Source organism: Gymnogyps californianus, chromosome Z (genome assembly GCF_018139145.2).
Source record: "Gymnogyps californianus isolate 813 chromosome Z, ASM1813914v2, whole genome shotgun sequence".
Classification (NCBI taxonomy): domain Eukaryota; kingdom Metazoa; phylum Chordata; class Aves; order Accipitriformes; family Cathartidae; genus Gymnogyps; species Gymnogyps californianus.
In genome coordinates, this window is record NC_059500.1 from 28,769,346 (window position 1) to 28,792,481 (window position 23,136).

General features: G+C 39.7%; 1 protein-coding gene across 1 annotated transcript in view; it reads left to right on the forward strand.

Moving 5' to 3' along the window:
* Positions 1-23,136, forward strand: part of RNF38 (ring finger protein 38) — a 118,143-nt gene that overhangs the window by 86,974 nt on the left and 8,033 nt on the right. The window contains 5 exon segments of the mRNA XM_050913689.1: positions 8,290-8,483; positions 13,292-13,505; positions 15,869-16,036; positions 20,061-20,231; positions 22,069-22,230. Coding sequence (XP_050769646.1) covers positions 8,290-8,483; positions 13,292-13,505; positions 15,869-16,036; positions 20,061-20,231; positions 22,069-22,230 — 909 coding nt within the window.

A 23,136-nucleotide genomic window follows, 5' to 3' on the forward strand; every position in this document is an offset into this window, starting at 1 on the left:
CAATGTGAAGGGGAAAGGAGTCGGGGAGAGACACAATGGGGCCAGACAGAAAAGGGCCCAATCGTGTAAACTGTGGCCGGTCTGTACATTTGTCTGGCTGAACCCTGTGCCTGATCACTGCAGTCTGTCCTATTTTATTAGATCTTTTCTTAACTATCTGTGTAATCTCACTATCCAATGTGTGTGAGTGCTGCAGGGACTAAGTGAGACCAGTTTGAGTGGAGACTAGGCCAGCAACTGGAGTCTCACTGGAGGTGTAGGCACCACCACGTCTGTGGTGCCAGCAATGGAAGTGAGTGGGGGGTCTCGATGTCAGGAGTTGGAGGGGCTGTAGCTCTCTGGATTATTTTGTTGGTTTCCTGCAGACTTTATATCCATAATGCCAGCTACTGGGGGAACTGGTGTGAGTGGACTGGGTGCCAGCTACTGGAGTCAGACCAGGGGTGTGGGCATCCCTGGTCTATGTCAGTTACTGGAGCAAGTGGGGTCTAAGTACCAGCTACTGGGGTGGATGAGTGTCTTGGCTGCCAGCCCCTGGAGCAGCAACAGTGTGTGTCCCCAAAGCCAGCTACTAGGGGGACCAGGGTGATTGAGGGTCTCTGTGTCAGTGGCAGGAGTGGGACAGCAGGTCACAGCCCATGTGCCTGGTGCTGGCTACTGGTGGGGAGTGAGTGTCTGTATCTTCCCCAAACCTGCTGTGCATGGTGGGTGTCGGGGTCTGTGTGTGTGTTTGTATTTGTTGGCCATCATCAGGCTGGACCAGTTGGTGACTAGAGGGGCCTTGGGACCAGACTGGGGTGTCAGGCAGACCGAGAGTCCATGCTGGTATTTTGGGGGACCTGCGAGTGTGGCATGCCTGTGGGACAAGTGTGTGAGTGCTGTGTGTCTGCAGTGAGCACCAAGCTGGACCAGCTGGCGAGTCAGGGACCCGTGGGGCAGGTAAGGGGGCCTGGGATTGGGGAAGAGGTGCCAGGTGGGCAAAGGGGCCATGATGGTACTTGGGATATCCACGAACGTGCCTGTGCTTGTGAACCTGGAGAGTGTCCTGTATGTGCTGCACTAGTGACCTTCTGTCCCTGCCAGAACACAAGGAGGAGGGGACTTGGCTGTCGGTGCTTGTGTTTATGTGCATCCTGTACGTGCGTGCTGTTGAAGGCAGTGCCTTGACTGTGGCAGTGCTTGTGACCAGCTGTGTCAATACCCTGTGTGTGCTATGTCTCTGGGGTACATGCTCAGCTTCACTACTGGTTGAACCTGCAAACAGGAAAGCAGCAGCTGTGACCCTCAGCCTGGGATGGAGACACCACCACCACCCCACTCCCTGGGCACACTGGACTGGGCAGGAATTTGTAGGCCCAGAGGAGGTACACACTTCTCACATAACATCCCTTAAGTTTCTTTTTCCTTGCTGTTCAAAAGCATGTTTCCTTGGCATCTGATGTTCGTATTCACAGTCTCCAGTATGCAGGGGATCAAGAGCTCTGTCACCATGGTGAAAAATCGTGAGATGTGTTAGCATAGTGGTGACTTGTCAATACACTGGAACAGCAAGTAGTATAAATAATGAGTCTTGTTACTCATTTTTAACTACAAGTACCTTTCTCCAAAGTACTTCCTTAGTTAGGCTAAAGATAGATAAAAATCAAACCATTTTTCTTAGGCAGTTAATACATATGTGGACCGAACTTGGGAAGGAAATACTATTTTTGGATAGTGGGCAGAGGAAACAAAATGCTCTTTGAAAGTGCATCTGAGGGGACTGATAATTTTGATATTAATCAGGCTGATGGCTTAGCTCTGGAAATGACATACTAGGCAGTGGTTCTGTGAAAGTGTTTTAACCAAAATTTTCTTGCAGATCTAGGTAGCTGGCTTTTGTAAATGGTTGGCAGACTGCTGGCAAGGACTGGGGAAAACAGACCTAAGATTAATTTATCTCTCTAAAGGAATCTACTTTGTCTTTGGTGCCTGGCAGCCCATGGAGAAAGATAGTGTAATTAATGCTTCAGCTTTTGTGGGCTATGTTGTCCTTCATTTGCTATCAGATTAAACCTAATTTTTCCACTCATTAAAGGTGGATGAAATGCAATTGTAGGCAGGTAAGAACAGTCTTCTAATAAGTACCCCAGTCACACACACAAGCCAACAGATAAAACGCTATTCCCTTGTTCATAACAATAAGTATTAGTTAAGTTTTACCGTTAATGTAAAAATTGAAAAGTAGAGAACGTTTTGATACAGTGTACTGCTTCTCTTGTGGGCTTTGATTCTGAATGCAGGAAAACTGTAGATTTCTAAAGCAAAGCTCTACTTGCTTGGAAAATTACAGTTCTTGTTCAATACTGCCAAGGTATAATACCAGTGTGCTAGCATTGATTTTTCAAAGATCTTTTTTCATGAGGTGGTGCATGTCTGTCTCTTCCAAATAAATGGTTCTGTTACGAAGCTTGCTTCCTCAAAAAATTTCTACATTTATTATTTGCAACTTGTTAATGTAGAACCATCTGTGGGCATCATTGTACACTTACTCTTCTCAGGGCTAATATAGGTAATTGATAAAAACAGTCCATTACATCACTCTACATGTACCTGCGTAGCCTGTGACATGCTTCAAGGCCTGAGGTAATGAAAGCTGAAAGTTTGAGGTAATTGGTTACTATAGTGGTTGTGGCTGTCAAAATATCTGAGTAGGTAATAACTGTTACAGTTTATTGCATTGGTCACAGCATATTACTGAGCTAACAGTCCATGAAAAAGTTCTGTGTGAACTGCTTCTGAGTAATATCTTAGGTAAGAAAATCTTTGAGAAGAACAGAGTATTACATGTTTACTGAAATGCAGATGTGGGATATTTGTTGCATTTACTTTATCTGTTGATTTTATCATTGCTTTTTAAAAAGAGGTAAAAAACCAATCAGCGTGTTTTGTTTCTTGGTAGCTTAACAGATGCTTGGAAATCCTAGACAAATACAGAAAATCCTCTTAGTCTGTAAGATAAGTTTTATGCAGAGGACTTTAACAGGAGAATTAATGTACAATAATTCTGTGGAAATACACTGCTGTTGTTCTTAGAGCAGAAATAAAACATGTTTGGAAACAAGACTCTGGTGTTCTTTGCAGCTTGATTTGTGTTCCCACTTCTCTGATATATAGACTACAGTAAAGACCAGAGCTCTCTCTGTAATACCCATCTGGATTAGTTTATAATTGCATGTACATTTTTGTCATTGGTCAGTAAACGTGTTTATTACAGTATGTAACAGTTGAGTTTTGTGTACCTTTTCCTCAGTGGGAATAACCACCTCTCTCTTCCCTCTTTACCAGATACTAACTTTTTGTCATAAAAGGTGTCAGAATAGAATTTTTTTTTTTTAGACATTGACCAATTTCCATTGGAGCTAGTTGATGGGTTCATAAAGTTTTGCGAGGGACAGACTGGTGAAGAGATGACATCTTTCATATTTCTTCATTGTTGAGAGTAATGACAGATTAGGTGAATGGTTAAACATTGGAAAAAAACACATTACCCAGGACATGCTGTGGTGTGGAGACAGCTGATGACAAAGAATCTCAGCTACACTGCACAGTGCACTTCCAAGAGCAACAGGTTAGTTAAATACAGCTCTGCACTGAACTGGCTTGTAAACTTTACCTTGTAATGCCATACCTAAGTTAAGCTTCTGCCTCTGCTGCTTTCTGGGGGTGAGATGGAAGAAGACAATAATGCTTACAAGACCATCTGGGCCTTGATGACTCCATCCAGTCACATAAGTGACTGACTTTGTCTTAGTTCTGCGGTCATGGGGCACACCTCATCCAGAGTTTACTAGACCAGAACTATGTAATGTACTTTAAATGAGCTTAGTCCTGGCCTATGAATAAGCCACTGTATTTGGACACGACTGTCTGTTCAGCCCAAGAATTTACTATTATCATAGGTATGATCAGCGTATTAGAAATGTTGGAATGTAAATCAGATCACTGTTGTTGGAGTGTATAGATCCTTTGCAGGTAGGATATGCAAAATGCTCAGTTTACTAGCCCATTAGATGCCTGTAGTTAAATTTGAAAATGCTTATTAACTTTCATGTTTACCAGTTCGTATCGTGGGAAAAATCATTGCCTTGTCAGTATGCATTTATGAAGAGGAGGAAACACACAGCTGCAGATTTCCGGTCAGCCTGGTAGGGTTCTATAGGGTATACCCATCAGATTGTACTTACTGTGTAAAACCTTCTAAGGAAAAGGCTATGCTTGAAAATACTCTTCAAGTATTAGTTTACTTTTAAAATAAAGGTCTTCATGGGCTGCCGGATAGATGTAGTTTATTCCCTAAATTTGAGATTGAGGGTATGGAGTATTTTCTTCTTGTACTTCTGAGGACCATTAAGTGAGAATATGCAGAGGGTTGGAGAGTGATTTTCAGATATTGGCAGCAATTGTTTTGGTAATAATTCCCTTCTGTGATGGCTGATCATCTGTGTGTGCGTGTGTGTGTGTGTGCAATCTTTATAATTTGACTGGAAAAGGAGAATGGAAAAGAAACACCTCAAAGGGTGTTGTCTTGGTGAAAATATCTAGTCTTTCCCAAATGAAATGGACCAGCATTTAGATAAAACATACAAAAAATTACAAGAAACATATCAGAAGTATAACAATTTTATTTTTTTTTTTTAGTAGTATGTTTCGTTTAAAGGATGTTTTACAAATGGGCATACTCTTTAATCACCTTTGTTACCATTTCACTATGAGAGTTTATAGTGTACACAGATGAGAATGGGGCAAAACTGTACTGGGAATGTCTGTGAAATGCTGACTTTTAGGGATGAGATTGTAGGTTTTAGTGTCCTGACATAAGTTGCTTCTTTTACTAGTAGCAATCTGATGCCTTTGTCCTGATATTGTTGCCCTTAAATATGAATTAATCTGTATTTCTGTCATCATGCTCTTTTTGTTGAATTAATATTTAAAATAAGGTAGTGCTTTTACCTTGTTAGTTAAAAGCTAGGTACAATGTTCTTGATAGCTGCCAGACATTCTATTCTTGTTGCGGGTTGGGCAGGACAAAAATACATAGCATAATGGCTGTAAAAAGCAGCAGTAGTCCCAGAGAATGTTTTGAATATTAGCAAGATGTAACAAGAATGGTTTGGGGAGCTACCGTCATTGCTGAAAATGTCATATTCCATAAATAAACTATTGAAATGAATGACCAATAATAATGTAGATTGGAAAACGATACTGGCAATATCTAGTTATTCCACATGCTTGTTGAAAATGACGTGAAAATATATCTTAAATTATACAGGATATGTATCTGTCATTAGCTCCCTGTACTTTCCCACATGCTAGTATTACCTTGCTCCAATCATCACATGAGAATTGGTTTCTTAATAAAAACTAAGATAAAACACCAGGTCTTCTTTGAGTTCAGGTTTGTGTTGGGGTTTTTTTAATGACATCTGTTTGCAAATAAGTTTGGCTTAGCTTCAGGTTACTTCTTTTTCAATACAGAAAAAGACATAATTACATTTTAAATCTATACTTACATGTAGTTCCAAAAATGATTTTATCTTTATTTTCTTTCTAATGGGAAACAATTTTGAGTGAAAATAATGTTGTTTAGTGCAGAGGGCAATTAGCACTTATTATGGAGTTTGAAATAGCTCTGTGAGTAATTTGGAGTGATGATGAAGGCTAACTACTTAGCAGTTTGCATCTCCACTGTCTTTGAAGTGGTGCACTCCACGTACAAAAGGAAAAATAATCAAAGAACTGTTTTTCCAAAGTAGACTGCTTTTTACAGGGCAGGGTATATTAGTGTTAATGCTTGGGAAAGGTGCCAGATTTAAATTAGGGCAGTAGCAGTGGGAGATCCCCAGCCAAAGGCACATATAGAATGTAGCAGGACAGCAGTGATTATTTTGTTACTTCAGTGTTTTGTTTTCTGACACCTTCACTAAACCCTGGGTTTCCTTGCTCCATTTCACTTTTCCTTTTGCACTCCCAAGACCCCAGCATACCTTATTTACCTGCATTTTTATTAGCTGTGTTTCTCTTTGAATAGACTTCAGTCATCATGATGTAAAAAATTCTCCCATCCTGAAAGCTCCACCTTGGGCCACAAGTCATCCTTGTCTCTGACTCATTCTATCACAACAGTAAAACAGATTAAATAAGCAACTCTGAATGGCAGAACAAATGTAACATAGTTTCTTTATGATTTGTCCTTTGGCAAGGTTCTCTGAAATCTAACAAAATGCATATTTTCACAGAAGCTTTGCTCTCAAGGCACTTCTCAGGTATCTCTTCCAGTTTTTTGGTGTTGAGATCCTGAGGGCAGGCAGCCTTCTGGAAGAGTTACCCTTTGCCTGGACATGTACTTTCATGAACCTTCAGGTATATGCCTGTCTTTTGACCTATTTTTCTTTAAAAATTCAAATGCAGTTGGTTAAAGAGTTCAGAAGAGATTGAGCAACAAGCAACATGCATCGTTAGCCTGTTTCTATAAGGAAACCATGCTAATAGTTCCACATCTAACAGATGCAGAATTAAAAATGGACACCCCCATTTACTTTATGCTTTTGTTGGGTGTTTGGGGGGGGGAATGTTTGTTTTTGACCTTTTTCTGTTCCTTAACAATTGCTAGTGACTGCTTGAGATCAGGTATAGTAGGGGAAAACTGCAGTTTGTGTTAAAGTATTTGAAAGCATGGGGCTAAAAAGGAGTGAAATTTAGTAAAAACGGCCACAAGTCAAAAGAGAGGAAAAATACCTTTTTTTTTTTTTTTTTTTCTTCTTAAACACCTGGACAAAACTTTTAGGTGTTAAAAAAGAGTGTGCTTGCACTGGAGAGAACATTGGAGGACAAGCTCTATGTCAATGGTAACCTACCAAGAAGCAACTGATGGTGTTCAGAAAATGATAGGCCCCTGTAAAGCTAAGAACCAGAAGAGGTCCATAGTCTAGTCTACAAGTAAATCTGAAATAAGACGTCTAACAATCTGTGGATTACCAGGCTCTGAGAGGGGCAGTTTAGGAATACAAAGCTATTGCAGACAAGTTCGGTTTTCTCTGCATCAGCCATCTGCAATTAAATGCAAATTTGGGATCATTTTGGTTAATTGAAATAATGCTGTGGTGGACTTAAATTGAAGTGGTCGGTTGAGTGGACAAGCTGAAAAGCAGCAAAACACTACAATTTGGCTTGCACCAGGGATGTTCTGTCAGAGAATTCTATGTGATGTTTGGACTCAAGGATGGATCCAGTGTGGTAGTTCATGTGTTACTTTTAGGTTTTGTGTTTTCATTTGGTGAGCTCTGGAGTAGAACTTGAATTTTTCTATATTTTCAGTTGTTATGCTTGTTAACAGCATGACGTGTTATAATTTTGACAGAATAGTGGGGTGAAGGGGAGGGACGTTGATTGCATTTGCTGCTGGATTCAAAGACATCTGTGGGAACTTTTGAGAAGAATGACAGCTCTATTTAATAATTCAATAGCATGGACACACAATGAAGAGAAGAGGTAGTTACTTGGGTTCAGAACCAACTGGGAGAACGTTACTTGGAGGTGAATGGCCTTCATATCACTAGCACTGAAAACTTTAGGCACTATATAGTCGCTGCATAATTTTAGTGAAGTACACAGACCTAACCAGAGATTGGTCATTAGGTGTTCTTCAGGTTGTGTAAGTACTTTACAGTGACCATTATTATACTAATTAGTAGAAGGGTGAAGCACTTCGGTGCTGAGCTAGCAGAATTAAAATAGGCTGCAGTACAGAGCAAATGTCTGATTAGCTATGTAAGTATTGACCTGATAGGAAGGGGACACAATGCAGAGCACAAGTTCTGTATGACATCTGCTTATTGACAAGTACGGATTCCATTGTTGTGAAGACTGTGCTTATACATCTTTTCATGCTTCTGTAGCCTATAAATGCTAGGGGAGGAGGGATGTAAAATAGGTTATGCCTTATTTTCTTGATGTTATTCTCTTTTCTGATATAGTTTTGGTTTTGCATGGATGTTAGAATTTTTATCTTTTAATGCTGCTAAAATATAATGTAGTAGTAATTCTTTTAGGGGTTAGTGAGCCATCACAAATCTGTGTTATAAAGATAATGAATAGGCAACTACTTGCAGGTGTTTAATTTCATGGTGTTTTAGTGCAGTCTTCAATCAGTTGCTCCTAATGCTAGCTGCAAAGCAATACTGAAGTATGGATTGTAATTCACTCATCTGGAGGTGGCTTTTGGTTTTGTTTTGTTTTTTTGCACTGGCATAGAGCGAAGACAGTCCTAGTCCCAAGCGACAACGCCTTTCCCATTCAGTCTTTGACTATACAGCAGCATCACCAGCCCCATCACCACCAATGCGACCATGGGAGATGACATCAAATAGGCAGCCTCCTTTGGCTCGGCCCAGCCAACACCACTTCTCAGGGGAACGATGCAACACACCTGCACGGAACAGGAGGAGGTAAGGAAGCTGTGTAGATTGGGAAACAATTTCTTATTCTTCCTGATTTCAGCTCAAGGGAGGTGTATTTCAGGCAGTGCTGACTAGGTTACACATGGTAAACGTTAACATTTGCTTTGAGCTGTAAGTTATTATAGTTGTAACTGAAAAGTTACTGGAAGCAATTCAGGTTGGTGCATCATCCTGTAATTTGTGTGAATAGTCAACTTGGGAAAAGGAGTGCCTATTAACATTTTTAATTATGAGCCTGATTCACTCTGCACTGGAGCAATAAACATTTACAAAAATGTGAGGAAAAACCTTTCTCATCAGGGTACTTTTAAAGATATGAAGAGTTATTGATGTAGTACCATGATTTTAACTGCAGTAACAATTCTTTTCGTACATAAAAGCAACCTAAATACAGATAAGGGATACTGGCTGGGGAGAGTGAGGAGGTTAGTGTGGTGTCAAATGGTTGCTGAGGTAGGTGATTTGCATGTAATAGAAGTTAGCTTTTCATGTTGGTTATAGCTTGTGGCTCATTAACCTCTCAAAGCAGAGATTTTGGAAGAAGTTCCAATGGTCATGGAATAGTAGAGATTGGGATGGCCAGGTTGAACTGGTGCCTGGGTGGCTGATAGTATAGGAAAGCATAAAACCACAGACTTCTTTACTATTCTAGTTAAACTGATTATCTAAAACACAAGCTTTCACTGCCTCACGTTCTGCCTCAAAAATGCTGAGTCATCTAATGGAAGTTAAAACACACTGTTCCTCTGTTTGCTTCTGAGAAATATTGTGACTTGGTTTGTACTAAAATTGAAGTGTCTGTGCTTTTTCATGAATGTAAAATATTAAGAAATATATAACTGGTTTTCTTCTGATTCCACAAATCAATTTTGTCAGCCATGATCAGTCAGGGGTGGTTTTGAGGCAAGAGACTTTAAAACATGCTAGTTTTCTATGCTTCAAGTCCATGAATCTGAAAAAGCTTTCCATCAGTGGCATTCAGAATACACAGCGCTTGAAACAGCTTGTCAAACTTAAGAAAGAGCTTGAATTGTGAGCATCTCCTGCAGAGTAAGCAGTGTGCTTAGCAAGCTAAATGCCAGATAGCTGAATCTAGACAGTTTGGATATACTGTAGGATGAAGAAGAATGGAATGTGTAGGAGATGAATGTGCATGGGACAAGCGTCTACCATTGAAATGCAGTCAGGTGTTACCCAGGTAGTGCCTGTGGCTTCCAAGTAAACCATGCTGCAAATGGAGAGACATCTCAGTGCAGAGCCATCTTCAGTCTGACAGTAGTTGTTAGGTTTGCTGCAGCATTGTGGACACAAAGCATTACTCTTTCTAGGACCAGCTCACCTGCTCTTGGGAATAACACCTGCTTTTGCTCTAATCAGAGACATTTGGATCCCTCAGTACTTTGTTTCCCTGCACTTGAGTCAGGGCATTTTTTAGCTTGAGCATGCTGTTGCATTTGAGCTGGCTGTAGGTTGGTTCCAGAATAGTACCGCACCCAATCTCCTCTCCTAGAACAGGATCGTTAGGGAGAACAACGCATACATGTCTCTTATTTTGCAGGAGTCTTTTTGAGTCTTAGAATGCTCTGGAGCCGTACCAGAACTAATAACCACTCTCATGGATCAAAGCTTGATTCCTTAAGATCATTGTGAGTGCATCTGTTATTAATGCTTTAGATGAGGTTATGCATGTGCTTTTGAAGCCAGTTTCCTGTTTTCCCTGCTTTGTTTTCTCTCTTCCCATCACAGAGTGGTCTCAGAGTTAATGAGTTTTTCAGATGAAGATAAGATGAAAGGTGCACTCCAGTTGCAAATGGTCATTCAGCTCAAGGGAACAGACTAGGGCAAGTGCAAACAAAACCTCTGAAGTATGTGTAGTATGGACATCACTCCGACCCAACATCATCAGCATTAACTCTTTTATCGTACCAGTTCACTCCTGTTGGTCAGCAGAAGCTGTGCTGGTTTTTTATTATCTGGATTTTTTCCATTGTCTGCATTACTGTTTATACGTTATCTCTTTGTATCAGGGATTTTGCACTGTGCCTAGCACAACAGTGCCCTAATTCATTGTGAGTTTTTCAAATTCATGGTAAGCAAATAAATACAACGTTTAGAAAGGTAGCCTTCTGGTATGAATTTGCAGAAAGATGTTATTTTTGTCCCGCTACTTAAAGTAGAGGTAAATTGTGAATGTAAAAGCACGATACATACCTATATGAAACAGAGAAGGCCATTCCAATTTGCCTTTACCAGTCATTGTGAAATGGGGAGATATGTACCATTGCTGTGCCTCACCTTTCATCTGTGCTTCCTTTTCTCCTTGTCTTGAATGTAATTCTGAACTAATGAGATTTAAGAATGTTTTACTGCAAAGAAATCACCCTTGCTAGAAAATACTAAGATCTGCGAATACTAACTCTGCAGTTCTGGATACCTTTTGATGGCTGTTCCTACCTGAGGATAGGAATTCCAGCCATTTTTTCACCACTTCCATCCTGTCTCTGTTTTAACTGGGCATTTATCATGTTTATACTGTGCATGTAGAACCAGAGGAGGTTTTTTGTGGATACTTTTTAAAGACTTCAAGCACAAGTTCATTACTGATGTTAAATAATAGTTTAGACGCATGTCTTGACAATTCTTCTGAAGTCATTTCTAGTAATTCAGGAAGCACGTAGAACTATGTGTCGGGATGCTCTGAATTTTGCTGAATGAAAAGTATAGTTTATTTGTAACTCTGCATAGGAAAAAATGCAGTTTTGCTTTTTCCAGAGAATGATGCTCAGTTCATTTAAGAAAACACTCAAGAAGTTTTGCCAGCTTTTGCTGGGTGTGTTTTCTCATAATTCTGGGCTCAGAGAAAAGTAAAGCCAGACCTTTTAACAAAGACAGGGGTAAGAATAGTTTTATGAGAAGCTACCTTGTCTAAGTGCTGGTGGCAGTTAGAGAATTTCTGTTCTTCTTCTTCCAAAGCATTGGAGCTGTCTTTTGTAACTTTTGTCTATTCCTGTAGCTTTTCCAAAGAAAAATCCTTACATAGACATTTTATGTTAAAAGCATTCAGAGCATTTCTGTTTCATAGCAGGAAATAGCAACTTTAAAGCAACCTTAGTACTCCAAAAAATAGAATATCTTTTGCATTAATAGCTCTGTGGTTACAAATTATATATACCAGTTTTATCTAATGAGAATGTAACAGGTGTATCATACTAGTAATACAGAGATGGAAAGTGCAACAAAAACTGGGAAAGGAGACTGGAATTAAGACAAATATATTAGTAAGACTGTAAACTTAGGTTCTTAGTGCTTAGAAGAAAACACAGCTTGTATGTTCCGACATGGTAATTTGTAAAGATAAAGAAGGCTATGCGTTTTTTTGGTTGGTTGAGGCTTTTTTGTTTTAAGAATGCTGTCTTATAGTCTGGCATTATGCCTTCTGTCTGACCTGTGATGAGTTAGCATTTGTTTCAGTTCTAAGAAAGGCAATAATGGCATAACATTCCTGTGAAGTAGGGCAGAAAAATAGTGGCTTGAGACATTGTATCATATACTCACAGTAGCATCTGAATAGCTGGTAGTATGCTCCCCCTTCCCCAGAGTATGTCTGTTTCATGCAGCACAAAAGTTGGACTCAACTTGAGGAATATCTGGGATTTGCCAATAGGTTTCAGATTTATTTGATTTTTTATTTGGTAATAGCAATGGGAGTAGTGAGAGTGAGGAATCTTAAGTTCTCTTCCATGCATTGTTGGAGAGGACGTGTTCTAATGGTCACAGACCTTTCTTGTCTTCTCTGCAGTTTGGTTCCTTCAGCCTCTTCCATAAGTGGGAAACCATTTTGTTCCACGTAGCTTTAATTTGCTGTTGCCTCTGGGACCTGTAATTTATGTGTTGTGGAGATTGGAAGGCATGTATTGAAAGTACTGGGGGATGGGTTTGTGCTTTCAGTTCTTTCCCCTTCCAAATAAATGAGAAGCGACTTGATCAAAGCTTCCAATAGTGAGTTTATTACTTGTGTGTGCATCATTTTCTCAGTGTTGAACCTCAGCCTCTGGTCACTGCTTTACAGAAGTCTCGGCTCAAGATAGTAGCAGCTCTGCTCAGGACATACACACAATTATATAAGAATACATGATCAAATCCTATGCCTGTAGATCAGTTGCTCAAAAGAAGTGGATGCTCTGGTCTAAATCAATCTACACAACAGTTCTCCACTCTGACAAAGAAAGATTACCACAATCACAATTTCCTGGGATTTTCTGGAGAGAATTCTATGATGCACTCAGTTATGTAGTGAACATGTGAGAGCTGAAAAATTCATTTGTTTCTTCAGAGGACTCTACTGCTTTGTCTTCTGTCACTAAGTGAGCAGCCGTTCTGTGGCCTGATTGGAGCAAGGACCCTGGGGAAATCTGTGATCATGTAATGAAGGATTTTTACCTAGAATAAATGCACAGAAGTCTCTTGAAGTTTGCTATCTTGACTTTTGAGCACCTGTCTTGGCAATCCAAGTGCCATTTTTTAAACAGGTTAATGTTTATGTAAGAATTCTTCTCCTGGTTTCCTTCACAGCATTAAGCTATGCTCTATTAAGCACTTTTATGCTGAAAAAAGTGTTATCTCTAAGGCTTTTAGCAGTTTTGTCAGTAAGAAGTTTTATTCCAATTTAATGAACCTGTTCTAGTAAAATTTTCCAGTGTAAAAGATTACTTGATACTTGATTCTCTTGTGGTTTTAGTTATTAAGAAGGATTTGTGTCATTTATATAATCTCTAATTTTTTAAATGCGTTTCCAGTCCTCCTGTTCGACGTCAGAGAACAAGGAGAGATCGTTTGTCTAGACATAATGCTATTAGCCAGGATGAAAACTATCACCATCTCTCCTATGGACAGCAGCAAGCAATAGAAGAGCCCCGAGCCTTTCACCCACCGAATGTATCTCCTCGTATGTTGCACCCAGCTGCTCACCCACCACAGCAGAATGCAGTGATGGTTGACATTCATGATCAGGTAAGAGTTTTAGAGTACAAACAGAAGGGTGTTGGAGATGTGGGGTTTGGGGTTTTTTGTTATTGTTGTTCCCCCCACCCCCTCCATTCCCCCCCACATCTTCAAGATCCCTCTCGTCCCCAAATTAGTTGGCAATGGAAGTCACATAACACTAAATTCTGTTTGCCCTCTTACAGAGCATTTTTCTTGTTGAATATTATTGGTGTACGGAGCACTGCAGTAGGCAGTGAAAAAACAAAAAGAAAGTCCAGACTTTTAATGAAGAAGATTGATATTTAACAATTTGTCAATGCATGTATTGGCATAGTTCTGTAGGCCTCTGGCTCAAACCTTTGAGTTATTTTGCTTCTAAAGTTAATTTAATGTGATGAAGATGTGATATGATTAACTAAGAATGTATTCTGTTTCACGTGAAATACCTCTCCTTAGCCTAGGCGTCTTTAAATAGTTAAAATACATTGTTTAGAAGTAGAATTCACAATGCCTATAATTGGTTGCCTACATGACAGCAGAACTCATAGTATTGTCATGTAACCAAATTAGCCATCCAAGCCTAATCAACTCCTCCTTAAATGACACGAAAAAATGAGATATGTGGTTGGTCCAGAATGTAAATATTTCCTCTCTGCGACAGCAATTGGTATAGCATTCTCTATTTGACGACCTGTAAAAGAAGTTGTCCTATTGAGGTAACCTTTGTTGTTGTTGTTTGTTACATCAGCAGGCTGCAGCATAAGTACATTAGTTGCTACATGTTCATGAACGGGGAAATAGAACTGGTTATCTGGATGTCCACTTCTCAAACTGCATGTGCATAGAATGCAACTCTAACATCCCTGCTTAAAAACTGGTTTGCATTCAGTGCAGCTGCATAGCACTGATGTGTTGTATTATGTGTGCAGAGCAGTTCTCAGTAGGGAAGTATTTGCATTTGAGACCAAGTGCAAGGGTGGAAGCTAACCCCATTCTAGCTGTCTCACAACCTTACATTTTGATGAACAATTTTACTGCTGCAGCATGTCAAAAATTCAAATTGTGCTCTTGCTTTATGTAGCAAGATTACATCATGACAAGCCTGGATAAACAGTTGTTCCATCCCACTGCCTCTAATTTCCAAGCACCATCTACGATCAGATGTCAGTGTTTCCAGACTAACTGAGATCTTCCACGGTGATGTTTTATACTTCAGGGACATAACCATTTTGAGAGGTCATTTTTTATTATTACTCTGAGCAGTAAACATTTCAGAATCACACCCAGCATTGCACTGTATACCCAGCTTTTTGACCTGAACTGGGTCAAATTCAGTGTCTCTCCTGAGAGTTTTCTGTCATTAGTGATATACAGGTTGAGATTTTAAGTTCTGTTCAGTGATCTGTGTTCTGTTTTGGCCTCTGTGACTGTACACCAACAGTTCAGTAGGTTAGCTGTCTTTACTCGTTCTCACCTTCGTAATGAGCTGTTCTTACTTGTTCCATTTTAAGCAAGCAGGTTCCATTTTAGCAGCTCGTGAAGAAAGAGGGAGCTTGCTTGAAATAATTACTTTTTATTAATCTGTGCTCCCTGACACTTAAGCCTTTTCAGTTTTATTAGAGCACCAGAGATTTCTTGTTTAGTGTTTTTAAAAAAAAAAAAAACAAAAACACCAACTGGTTTGTAGGTCCAGAATACCTTTGGATCTTGGTTTGATGATCAAATTCTAGGGAATATCACTAGCTGGAAAATTGGGTTACATGGGTATGTTTCCAAATATAGATGTGGATACTGAGGGTCTGCTGCCTCATAGTCGTGTTTACTTTTCAGCTTTCCAGTTAGCTGTTCTGTTACATTTAGGTTAAGAGACTTAGCTTGAGTGTTGGTCTGAGACTGAATCAAGAGATCAGCCTATTTGGAAGAAAGAAAATCTACACGGTTTTCTTGTTCTTTAAAGATACAAGTCTGTGAATTATTATTGAATCAGTCCCTTCAGAGTTGAGACGATTCTTTAGCTACTTGTAGATTAGCTTTTATGTGGAAGTTACTGCCTTCTTATTTTGTAAGAACTAACCTTAGTATGTGAGGGAGCAGGCTTAATAGAGTCTCAGATGCTTCTGAGTGACTCTAAGGTGCCTTTGAAGTTTTAACATTTTAAGCTGAGAGATCCGTCTTGGCCTTGCCCAGAAACTGCTGATCAGTAAGTAATATTCCATTGAGGAGAATATTATAATGAACAGGAATTACAAGCATGTGCCTCCTTTTACACCTTCATTGTGAAGATATTTTTTTCTGATATGTAGGTAAAAGCTTGTTATCTTTCTCATTGTGCTGTACAACACTGTTAATAGTTTACATTGTTATTAATTTTTTTTTTCCTTTTGCTGCAGATCCATCAGGGCACAGTTCCTGTCTCATACACGGTAACAACGGTGGCTCCGCATGGGATACCACTTTGCACAGGCCAGCACATCCCAGCCTGCAGCACACAGCAGGTCCCAGGGTGCTCAGTGGTTTTCAGTGGGCAGCACCTTCCAGTTTGCAGTGTGCCTCCCCCAGTAAGTGGGTCTCTGTAATTACACCAGCTTCAATCTTAGGCATAGGAATGGCACCTTGGAGCTTCAGTGTCTGTGTGGCTTTAATTTTGCTGGAAATAGCCTTTTTTTTTCCCTGTGGTAAATTGCAGTGGCATAGCAGTGTAGGCCTTGGATCATATGGTACCTACCTACTGTCTTTATGGAGTATGACTGTTTATAGTATAGAGTCCTGATGGTTTTTAATTCAAACTAAATGCTACTTTATGAACTGACTTCTTAGCAGCAGCTATTCTGCATACTTTCAGATAGTAAGAGGAAGGTTTCTAAGGCTTTTATTAGGCAGCTCACCTAGAAAAAAATCTTACTTAGTAGAGACCTCGTTCGGGGCTTATATACAAAAAGGTCTGATATTCCAAAGTTGGTTTTCTTCTGAGAAGTAATAAGATCCTGAAAGATCACTAAAAGCTGAGAAGGGATTTTCTGTCTCAAAATGCTCTCATAAAATGAATCAAAATATTCTTTAATAATGATGTCACTGTACCTTTCTGGGAGTAGAATAAAGTGCCTTGACTGGCTAATTTGCCAGCTTTAAATTTGAAAGAATTTGAATTGTTCTCTCAGAAATTTTTATGTATCAACTCGGAGATACCATCTTCCAGGTCATAGCATTCTGATGCTACCATTCTGTGGAAATTTCAAGATTAAGTATTAACAGGCACCAGAGCTGAAGAAGTGTACCCCAGGAAGTTTCAGCTGTACAAATGAAGTTTGCAGAACCTGCTGGAAGAGTCACAGCTTTTTTTCCCCCTCCTTTTTCTAGTATAAATCTGTAATATGCATAAATATTATATATTGTGTCCAGTAACTGTTTATAATGTTGGTGTAAACATTGGTCTCTGCCAGCTGTGCATTTGCCAGCAGTGTGTAACTTAACTTTTCCTATAGCACATTCTGTGACCTGAGGGCATGAACAAGCCTATGACACCGAAACAAAACCCTTGATGTGACCACCTATTTCGTTAAGCTGTTTGAAGAGTGAGGGTAATTTGCATTCATCTTGTCCAGGTGCCATTTATCCCCATGAGAGACAACAAGGTCTGCAGCAAACTACTGGCCAGTCTGGAATATTTGTGGGCAATATTTCCCCTTACCTTTCAAATTGGTGAAAATCTGTTACATAAGTCAGCGTGTATCCCTGAGGCAGGATGAGAGAGAACTTTTTTCTTCTATTTAGTGGTGGTGTTAGTGGAGCAAAGCAATCTCAGATTGGGTACCCAGAGATTGGAACGATACTTGCACAGTAAATTCAGCAAGGCAAGAAAGCAGAATGTCCTAAGAAACAACAACAGAGAAAAAGCTAAAACTGTATTGGGGCTTAGGGAAATCCAAACAACAGATACTAGTAATCTTACCCTCTACTTTGAACAGGTATATTATCTGTGCAATTCATAAAATGCTTTATAATTCAACAATGCAGCTGTCCTTTAATATATACAGGAGTAAAGCTCTAACCAGGTTTTTTGGACTGAGTGTACAACAGTTAATCAAGTGTGTTGAGAGAATGGATGCAGTACAAGTGAATATAAAGAATTAAACTTGAGTTTATGTAACGTCAGCAGGCAGACTTTATGCTTTCTTCTATTATGTCACAGAATTGAGGAATAATGTAAGTTAGGAGGGGGCTCTGGAGGTCACCTGCTAAGAGCAGTACCAGTTTCCAAGGATGGAGATTTCACAGCCCCTCTAAGCCTGCGTTCCAGTGTTTGACTGTCCTCATGGTGAAGAATTTCTTCTGTATATCTGATTGAATTTTCTTTGCTGCAACTTGGTCCCATTGGTCCTTGTCCTTTCACTTTGCCCCTTGAGGAAGAGTCAGGTTCTGCCTACCCCCTCTCATGAAGTAGCTGAAGACAATGGTAAGGTCTTTGCTTAGTTTTCTGTTTTTAAGAACAAATCCAGTTCTACAGCCTCTTCATTTATGCAGTGTGCTCCAAGCTCCTGGTCATCATGTTGTCTTTCAATGGACTCATTTCAGTATGTCATTGTCTGTCTTTGGCACTGGGGAGGCCAAAACTGGACATAGGACTTGAGATACGGTTTCACAAGTTCCAAATAAAGGGGCGGAATCACTTCACTGGACCCACTAGTTACATTCTTAGTAATGCTGCCCAGCATGCAGTAGGTCTTTTTGACTGCAGGAGTACACTGTGGCTCTTGCGTACTCCTATTTGATGTGTCCACCAGAACCCAACTTTTTTTTCCTGCAAATCTGCTCACCAACCAGTCAATCTGAAAATGTCCTACTCCATGGAGTTATTATGTCCCAGTGCCAGACTTCACATTTGCCTTTGTTGAACTTCACGTGATTCCTGTCAGCCAATTTCTCCAGCCTATAAAAGTACATCGGAGAGGTAGCCCTGCCCTGCAGCATGTCACCTTGCTCACCAGCTTCATCTGTGAACTTCCCAGTATCCTTTTGTTCACAAATATTTCACAATATTTGTCTCTCTTACTGCATATGTAACTATAAAATAAACAAATGACATTTGTGAAATACCTTCATCAGTTTTAAAACTTCTTGGAAGCATATGTTCAAACAGCAGAAGTTTTCCAAAAGCCTGAATGAATAAACAGGTAGTTTTCATTTCTTTCCACTTGAAAGATAATGCAGCCTCATTTGCTCTAACTTAAAAAGTGCCATGAGCATAGCATAGATTGTTCCAAACAAATATTGGAGCTATGGTAATCTTTACCATACAGAATCTTGGGATGAAACCTATTTTAATAAGTTCCCCAAAGTACCTTCTGTTTTAAAGAACACTATGTGATGTTCTGCCTGCAAATTTATCTTAGACTATTTCAGAAAACAGTTTTCAGTTTAGTAAAATACAATAAAAAATGTATTTTAACCACAGAAACACTTGCCTGTTGTATTTCTTTTTTAGAAAAATGATGTAGTAGCTGAGGGTGAAGAATAGTCAGCATTTAAGAAAAAATAGTAGTCAGATCAAATTAATCTGCTACTGTTTCAATGCATATAAAGATTTATGTTTGGTCATGATCACAGTAAACTGAGGTGATAGTTCCACCTCCACTACTGTAATCTGATTTTAAACTAGATCTCTACCATTTTATGCCATTATAGTCAGTTTTCACAATATATGTTGTGTGACATGACTAAAAAGAAAAAAAAAGTGAGAGATCAGAACGGGGTCCTCTTTCTTCGTAAGATTTGATAACAAGTATCTTATTAATTGCTCTTTTAATTGTCAAAAATGTAACAGAAGTGCCTGACATTCTATGATGGATCAAACAGCAAGAAAAAGAGAATACAGATTTTCTTGCTCCTCCATACCTGGAGTTGGAAGTAAAACTGAACACTTCCACAAAGCACATTCCCTGCAGTGCCTTCATTACTTTAGTGTTCAAATATTAGTGCTCAAAGTTGCTTTTGTGTGAGGAATTTCAAAGATGAGAGAAAAAGGGCTATTTCCCACAGTAGCTGTCACTTAGGGAGCCGCCTTCAGAGCATGGGGCTCCCCTCCAAGTGCAAAACTGAGCAGAGCTTATGAATTATTCTTAGTATATGAGGCAACAGAGGTTTTAAGGCACAGTCTGACAGCTGGGATTCCCTCAGCTCCATCTAGAGCTTAAAATGGTTGCAAGGCTGTTGCTTTGGCATGTTGTTTTGAAGGTAATATGTGGGAAAAATAAAATTAACTAGGATAAATGTATCTGTTCATCACTTAGGAGTCTGTCTAATACTGGAGTATTGAAAACCCTAACTCCCACTGACCTCATGAGAAGTGAGAGCTACTTTGCGCTTAGCAGATGTCACACTATGGTACTTCTAGAACCTATTCTGTACTAATCACTGTTCCTTGTGTATTTGAATGAGTTACTATTTATGTGTGTCTTGGAGGCTTTTCCAAGGAGGCAAGAGAACTGCTTTGTTTTAATGATATCTTTCCATAATAAATACAGAATGTTCTATAGGGAATGTTTGTGCTAGAGACAAAAATATGTTGTTTCCATTTTATTTCAGATGCTCCAGGCGTGCTCAGTCCAGCACCTACCTGTACCATATGCAGCATTTCCACCCCTCATTTCTAGTGACCCATTCCTTTTGCATCCTCCTCATATCTCTCCACACCACCCTACTCACTTGCCTCCTCCAGGACAATTCGTTCCTTTCCAAGCACAACAGTCACGGTCGGTAAGTAATGCTTCTTACCCCCCTCTCTGTAGAATTGGTGGGGCTGGATGGGCAAATAGTGCTGATACCTGATTGAGGAAACAGAAGGATTTTGTTTAAAGTAATAGGTTTTTGCACTTACGCTTCCTTAGCAAGTCTGTAACCGCTTAGTGTGAAGACAAAAAAATAATTTTAAAGTTCACCATGTTTCTCTTCAGATTCAGCTGTTGTCTGTGCTGTTTCTCCATAGGCCTCTACTTCTATCAAAAAGATGTATATTTGCTTCACGAACTATTCCTTCAGGTATTTCTTTCCCAGGAAGCAGAAGAGAATCCAGAGGAGATTGTGTAGTGCAGTAGCGGTCTCAGAGAAAAGCTTAGCAGAGAGAGAAGAAAGTGCAGAATGTTACTTTCATTACATGCTTCTTTTGTATTACTTCTCAGTTAATTTTTAAATGACCAGTGCTTTTCCTAGAACATAATGACCTTAGGTCATCCAGACATATTCAGGAGCCTACAGTCTGCCTTTCTCGCGCACTCGCGCTCTCGCTCGCTCTCTCGCGCTCTCTCTCTGTGTAATAATTATGAAAGTTATTGATACCTTCTGCGTAAGCAGGCTTGGCTTAGTGACAGGGACTACGCAAACATGGGAAAATGTGACCCTGTTTTGGATTTGGGGGGGAAGTGAGATTTTCAGTTCTGGCCTACAGCTCTTACTGTGGGGTTATCTGTATACTCATGTCCATTTGTTTGCCCCTCTGACTAGAAGATGTCAGTATTTCACTAATGCAGAAATAGAAAACAGCTTCATTGTTACTTACAAGCACTGCTGAGACTTCTCCATGCCATGTCTCAGGTGCAGATAGGGTTGTAGTCACTTTGTTGTGATGATGGGAGAACAGCTGGGAAAATACGGTTTTCAGTGGTAATCTTTGTAAGATTTTCCTTTAGAAAATGCATGGGCTTGGGTTGCTTACTTAGATTATTGCCTAGGTTTGCCTGTCAACTTTCAGCTCTGGCAAAATGTTTGTATCTTAGTGATTTAAGAATACGTTGTGTTTAAAGTTTGCTCTACATAACAGGGAAACAGAATATTCCTTTGGTTCCACAAGATGGCTTTCTTAGCTGAATTTCTTGGAATGGTGGAATTCAGTGTCAGGAACAGAAAGGTGTATTAATGAAACAATGACAATTCCTGGTTATTTCTTGAGCACTTTTGGGCCTGACTGATGTACTACAGTTGACTAGATTACAATACTGAACTGGAATCTCATGCTTCTGAAACCTCTGGACTGTGTGTTCTTGGTAGGACTGCTTGCATGACCCTCCTAGGAAAGCATCTGCTTGGTTACTGAATATCATTAGCAGTTTAATCCACTGGAGTCGCCATGTTTCCTCTCCACTTTTCAGATTTTCTGGCACAATTTCAGTTCTTGTCTGTGGTTGTTTTATTTTTTTCTCTCGCATAGTTGTACAGTGAGAGCAGCCTGGCAAGAAGGAGAGCAAATATTTGTCCTGAAAAATGCAAGACACAGGAAATTACAGCCACTCCTATATTTGCTAGATCGCATAAATTCCTGGTCTATAAGCATGGCTAGCTGGAAAAGGTGAATTTATATCAAATGTGTAGTGTTGTCTTTGCTTTTTGGTAGTGTTAATGACACAGGGATTGTTCACAGAGTTACTATGTGAAACTGAGTACAATTATACCTGTAATTTCCCCCCCCCCCCCCCCCCCCCCCATAAAATTGACCACAGCAGCTCAGAATATGCAGCTGGGATTGCAGTTCTTTATTGGGGAAAAATTGCATCTCTATTATTGCAACAAAGCCTATCTTTTTTTTTTTTTTTTTTTTTAGCCACTTCAAAGGATAGAAAATGAAGTAGAACTGCTTGGAGAACATCTTCCTGTAGGAGGTTTTACATACCCTCCCTCAGCCCATGCACCAACATTGCCTCCCTCAGCTCCTCTCCAATTCTTAACCCACGATCCTTTACACCAGGAGGTGTCATTTGGTGTAGTAAGTGTTGTTTTCTGTGCTACATTCTTGTTCATGGTGCATTAACATTCTTGATCTTTATTCTGTAGTACATTTTGTTGAAAAGTGGCACTTCTTGCAGTTGTATTCCATTATTGGCTATAGCTGCATACTGTGGTATTTTCTTTGAGGTTGTTTTAATAAAATTAAGGGTAACTTAATGATACCAGCAAATGATTTCTGATAACATTATCTGCAGAGTGTCGTAGCGGTCCCTTAGAAAACATTCCGTGTTGCCACACAGTCCAGGACTTCTGCTGCAGAAACTAGTTAATACAGTTTAGAAAAGCTGCTGTCACTTTTGGCTGATTCTTCATCGTATGTTGAGTTCCCACAAGTCAGGAAAGCTAGAATGCTTTAAAAATAGTTCTTCTCCAGAGTGTTTGCAGGTAAGCAGTTGTATAGAGTGCTTCCATAATTTAAAATGCACCATGTTATAAAGACAGCAAAGCTTGCTTTAAGCCAACTTTCTAGGGATCTACAGGCAGTTCAACTGCAGCAGCACAGAAAAAATTAAACCTGGTGCAGGATAAAGTCTGTGCTGAATTTTGTGCTTCTGTGGTGCGTCCAGTGTCTGTGCTACCTCTCGGATCTTTGTGGTGCACTTCAGTCTGCAATTATATTAGTCCTGAGGTGGTTTTTTATTGTTGTTGTTTTGTGTGGGTTGTTTTTTTTTTTTTTAAATATCTCTTCTGCCTGTGTAATGCTTGAAGAAATAACTAGAAGTCAAGTATACACTCTGAATTTTTTTAATGTTTGACCTGTGCATCAAGTTGATAGAAGGTTTTAGAGGCATATTGTTATTTAAAATTTTAAATGAGAATGACATTTTAGGCCCTGTGACTACAGAATATACAGACAACTTCTCTTTAATTAATCTCCTTGAAA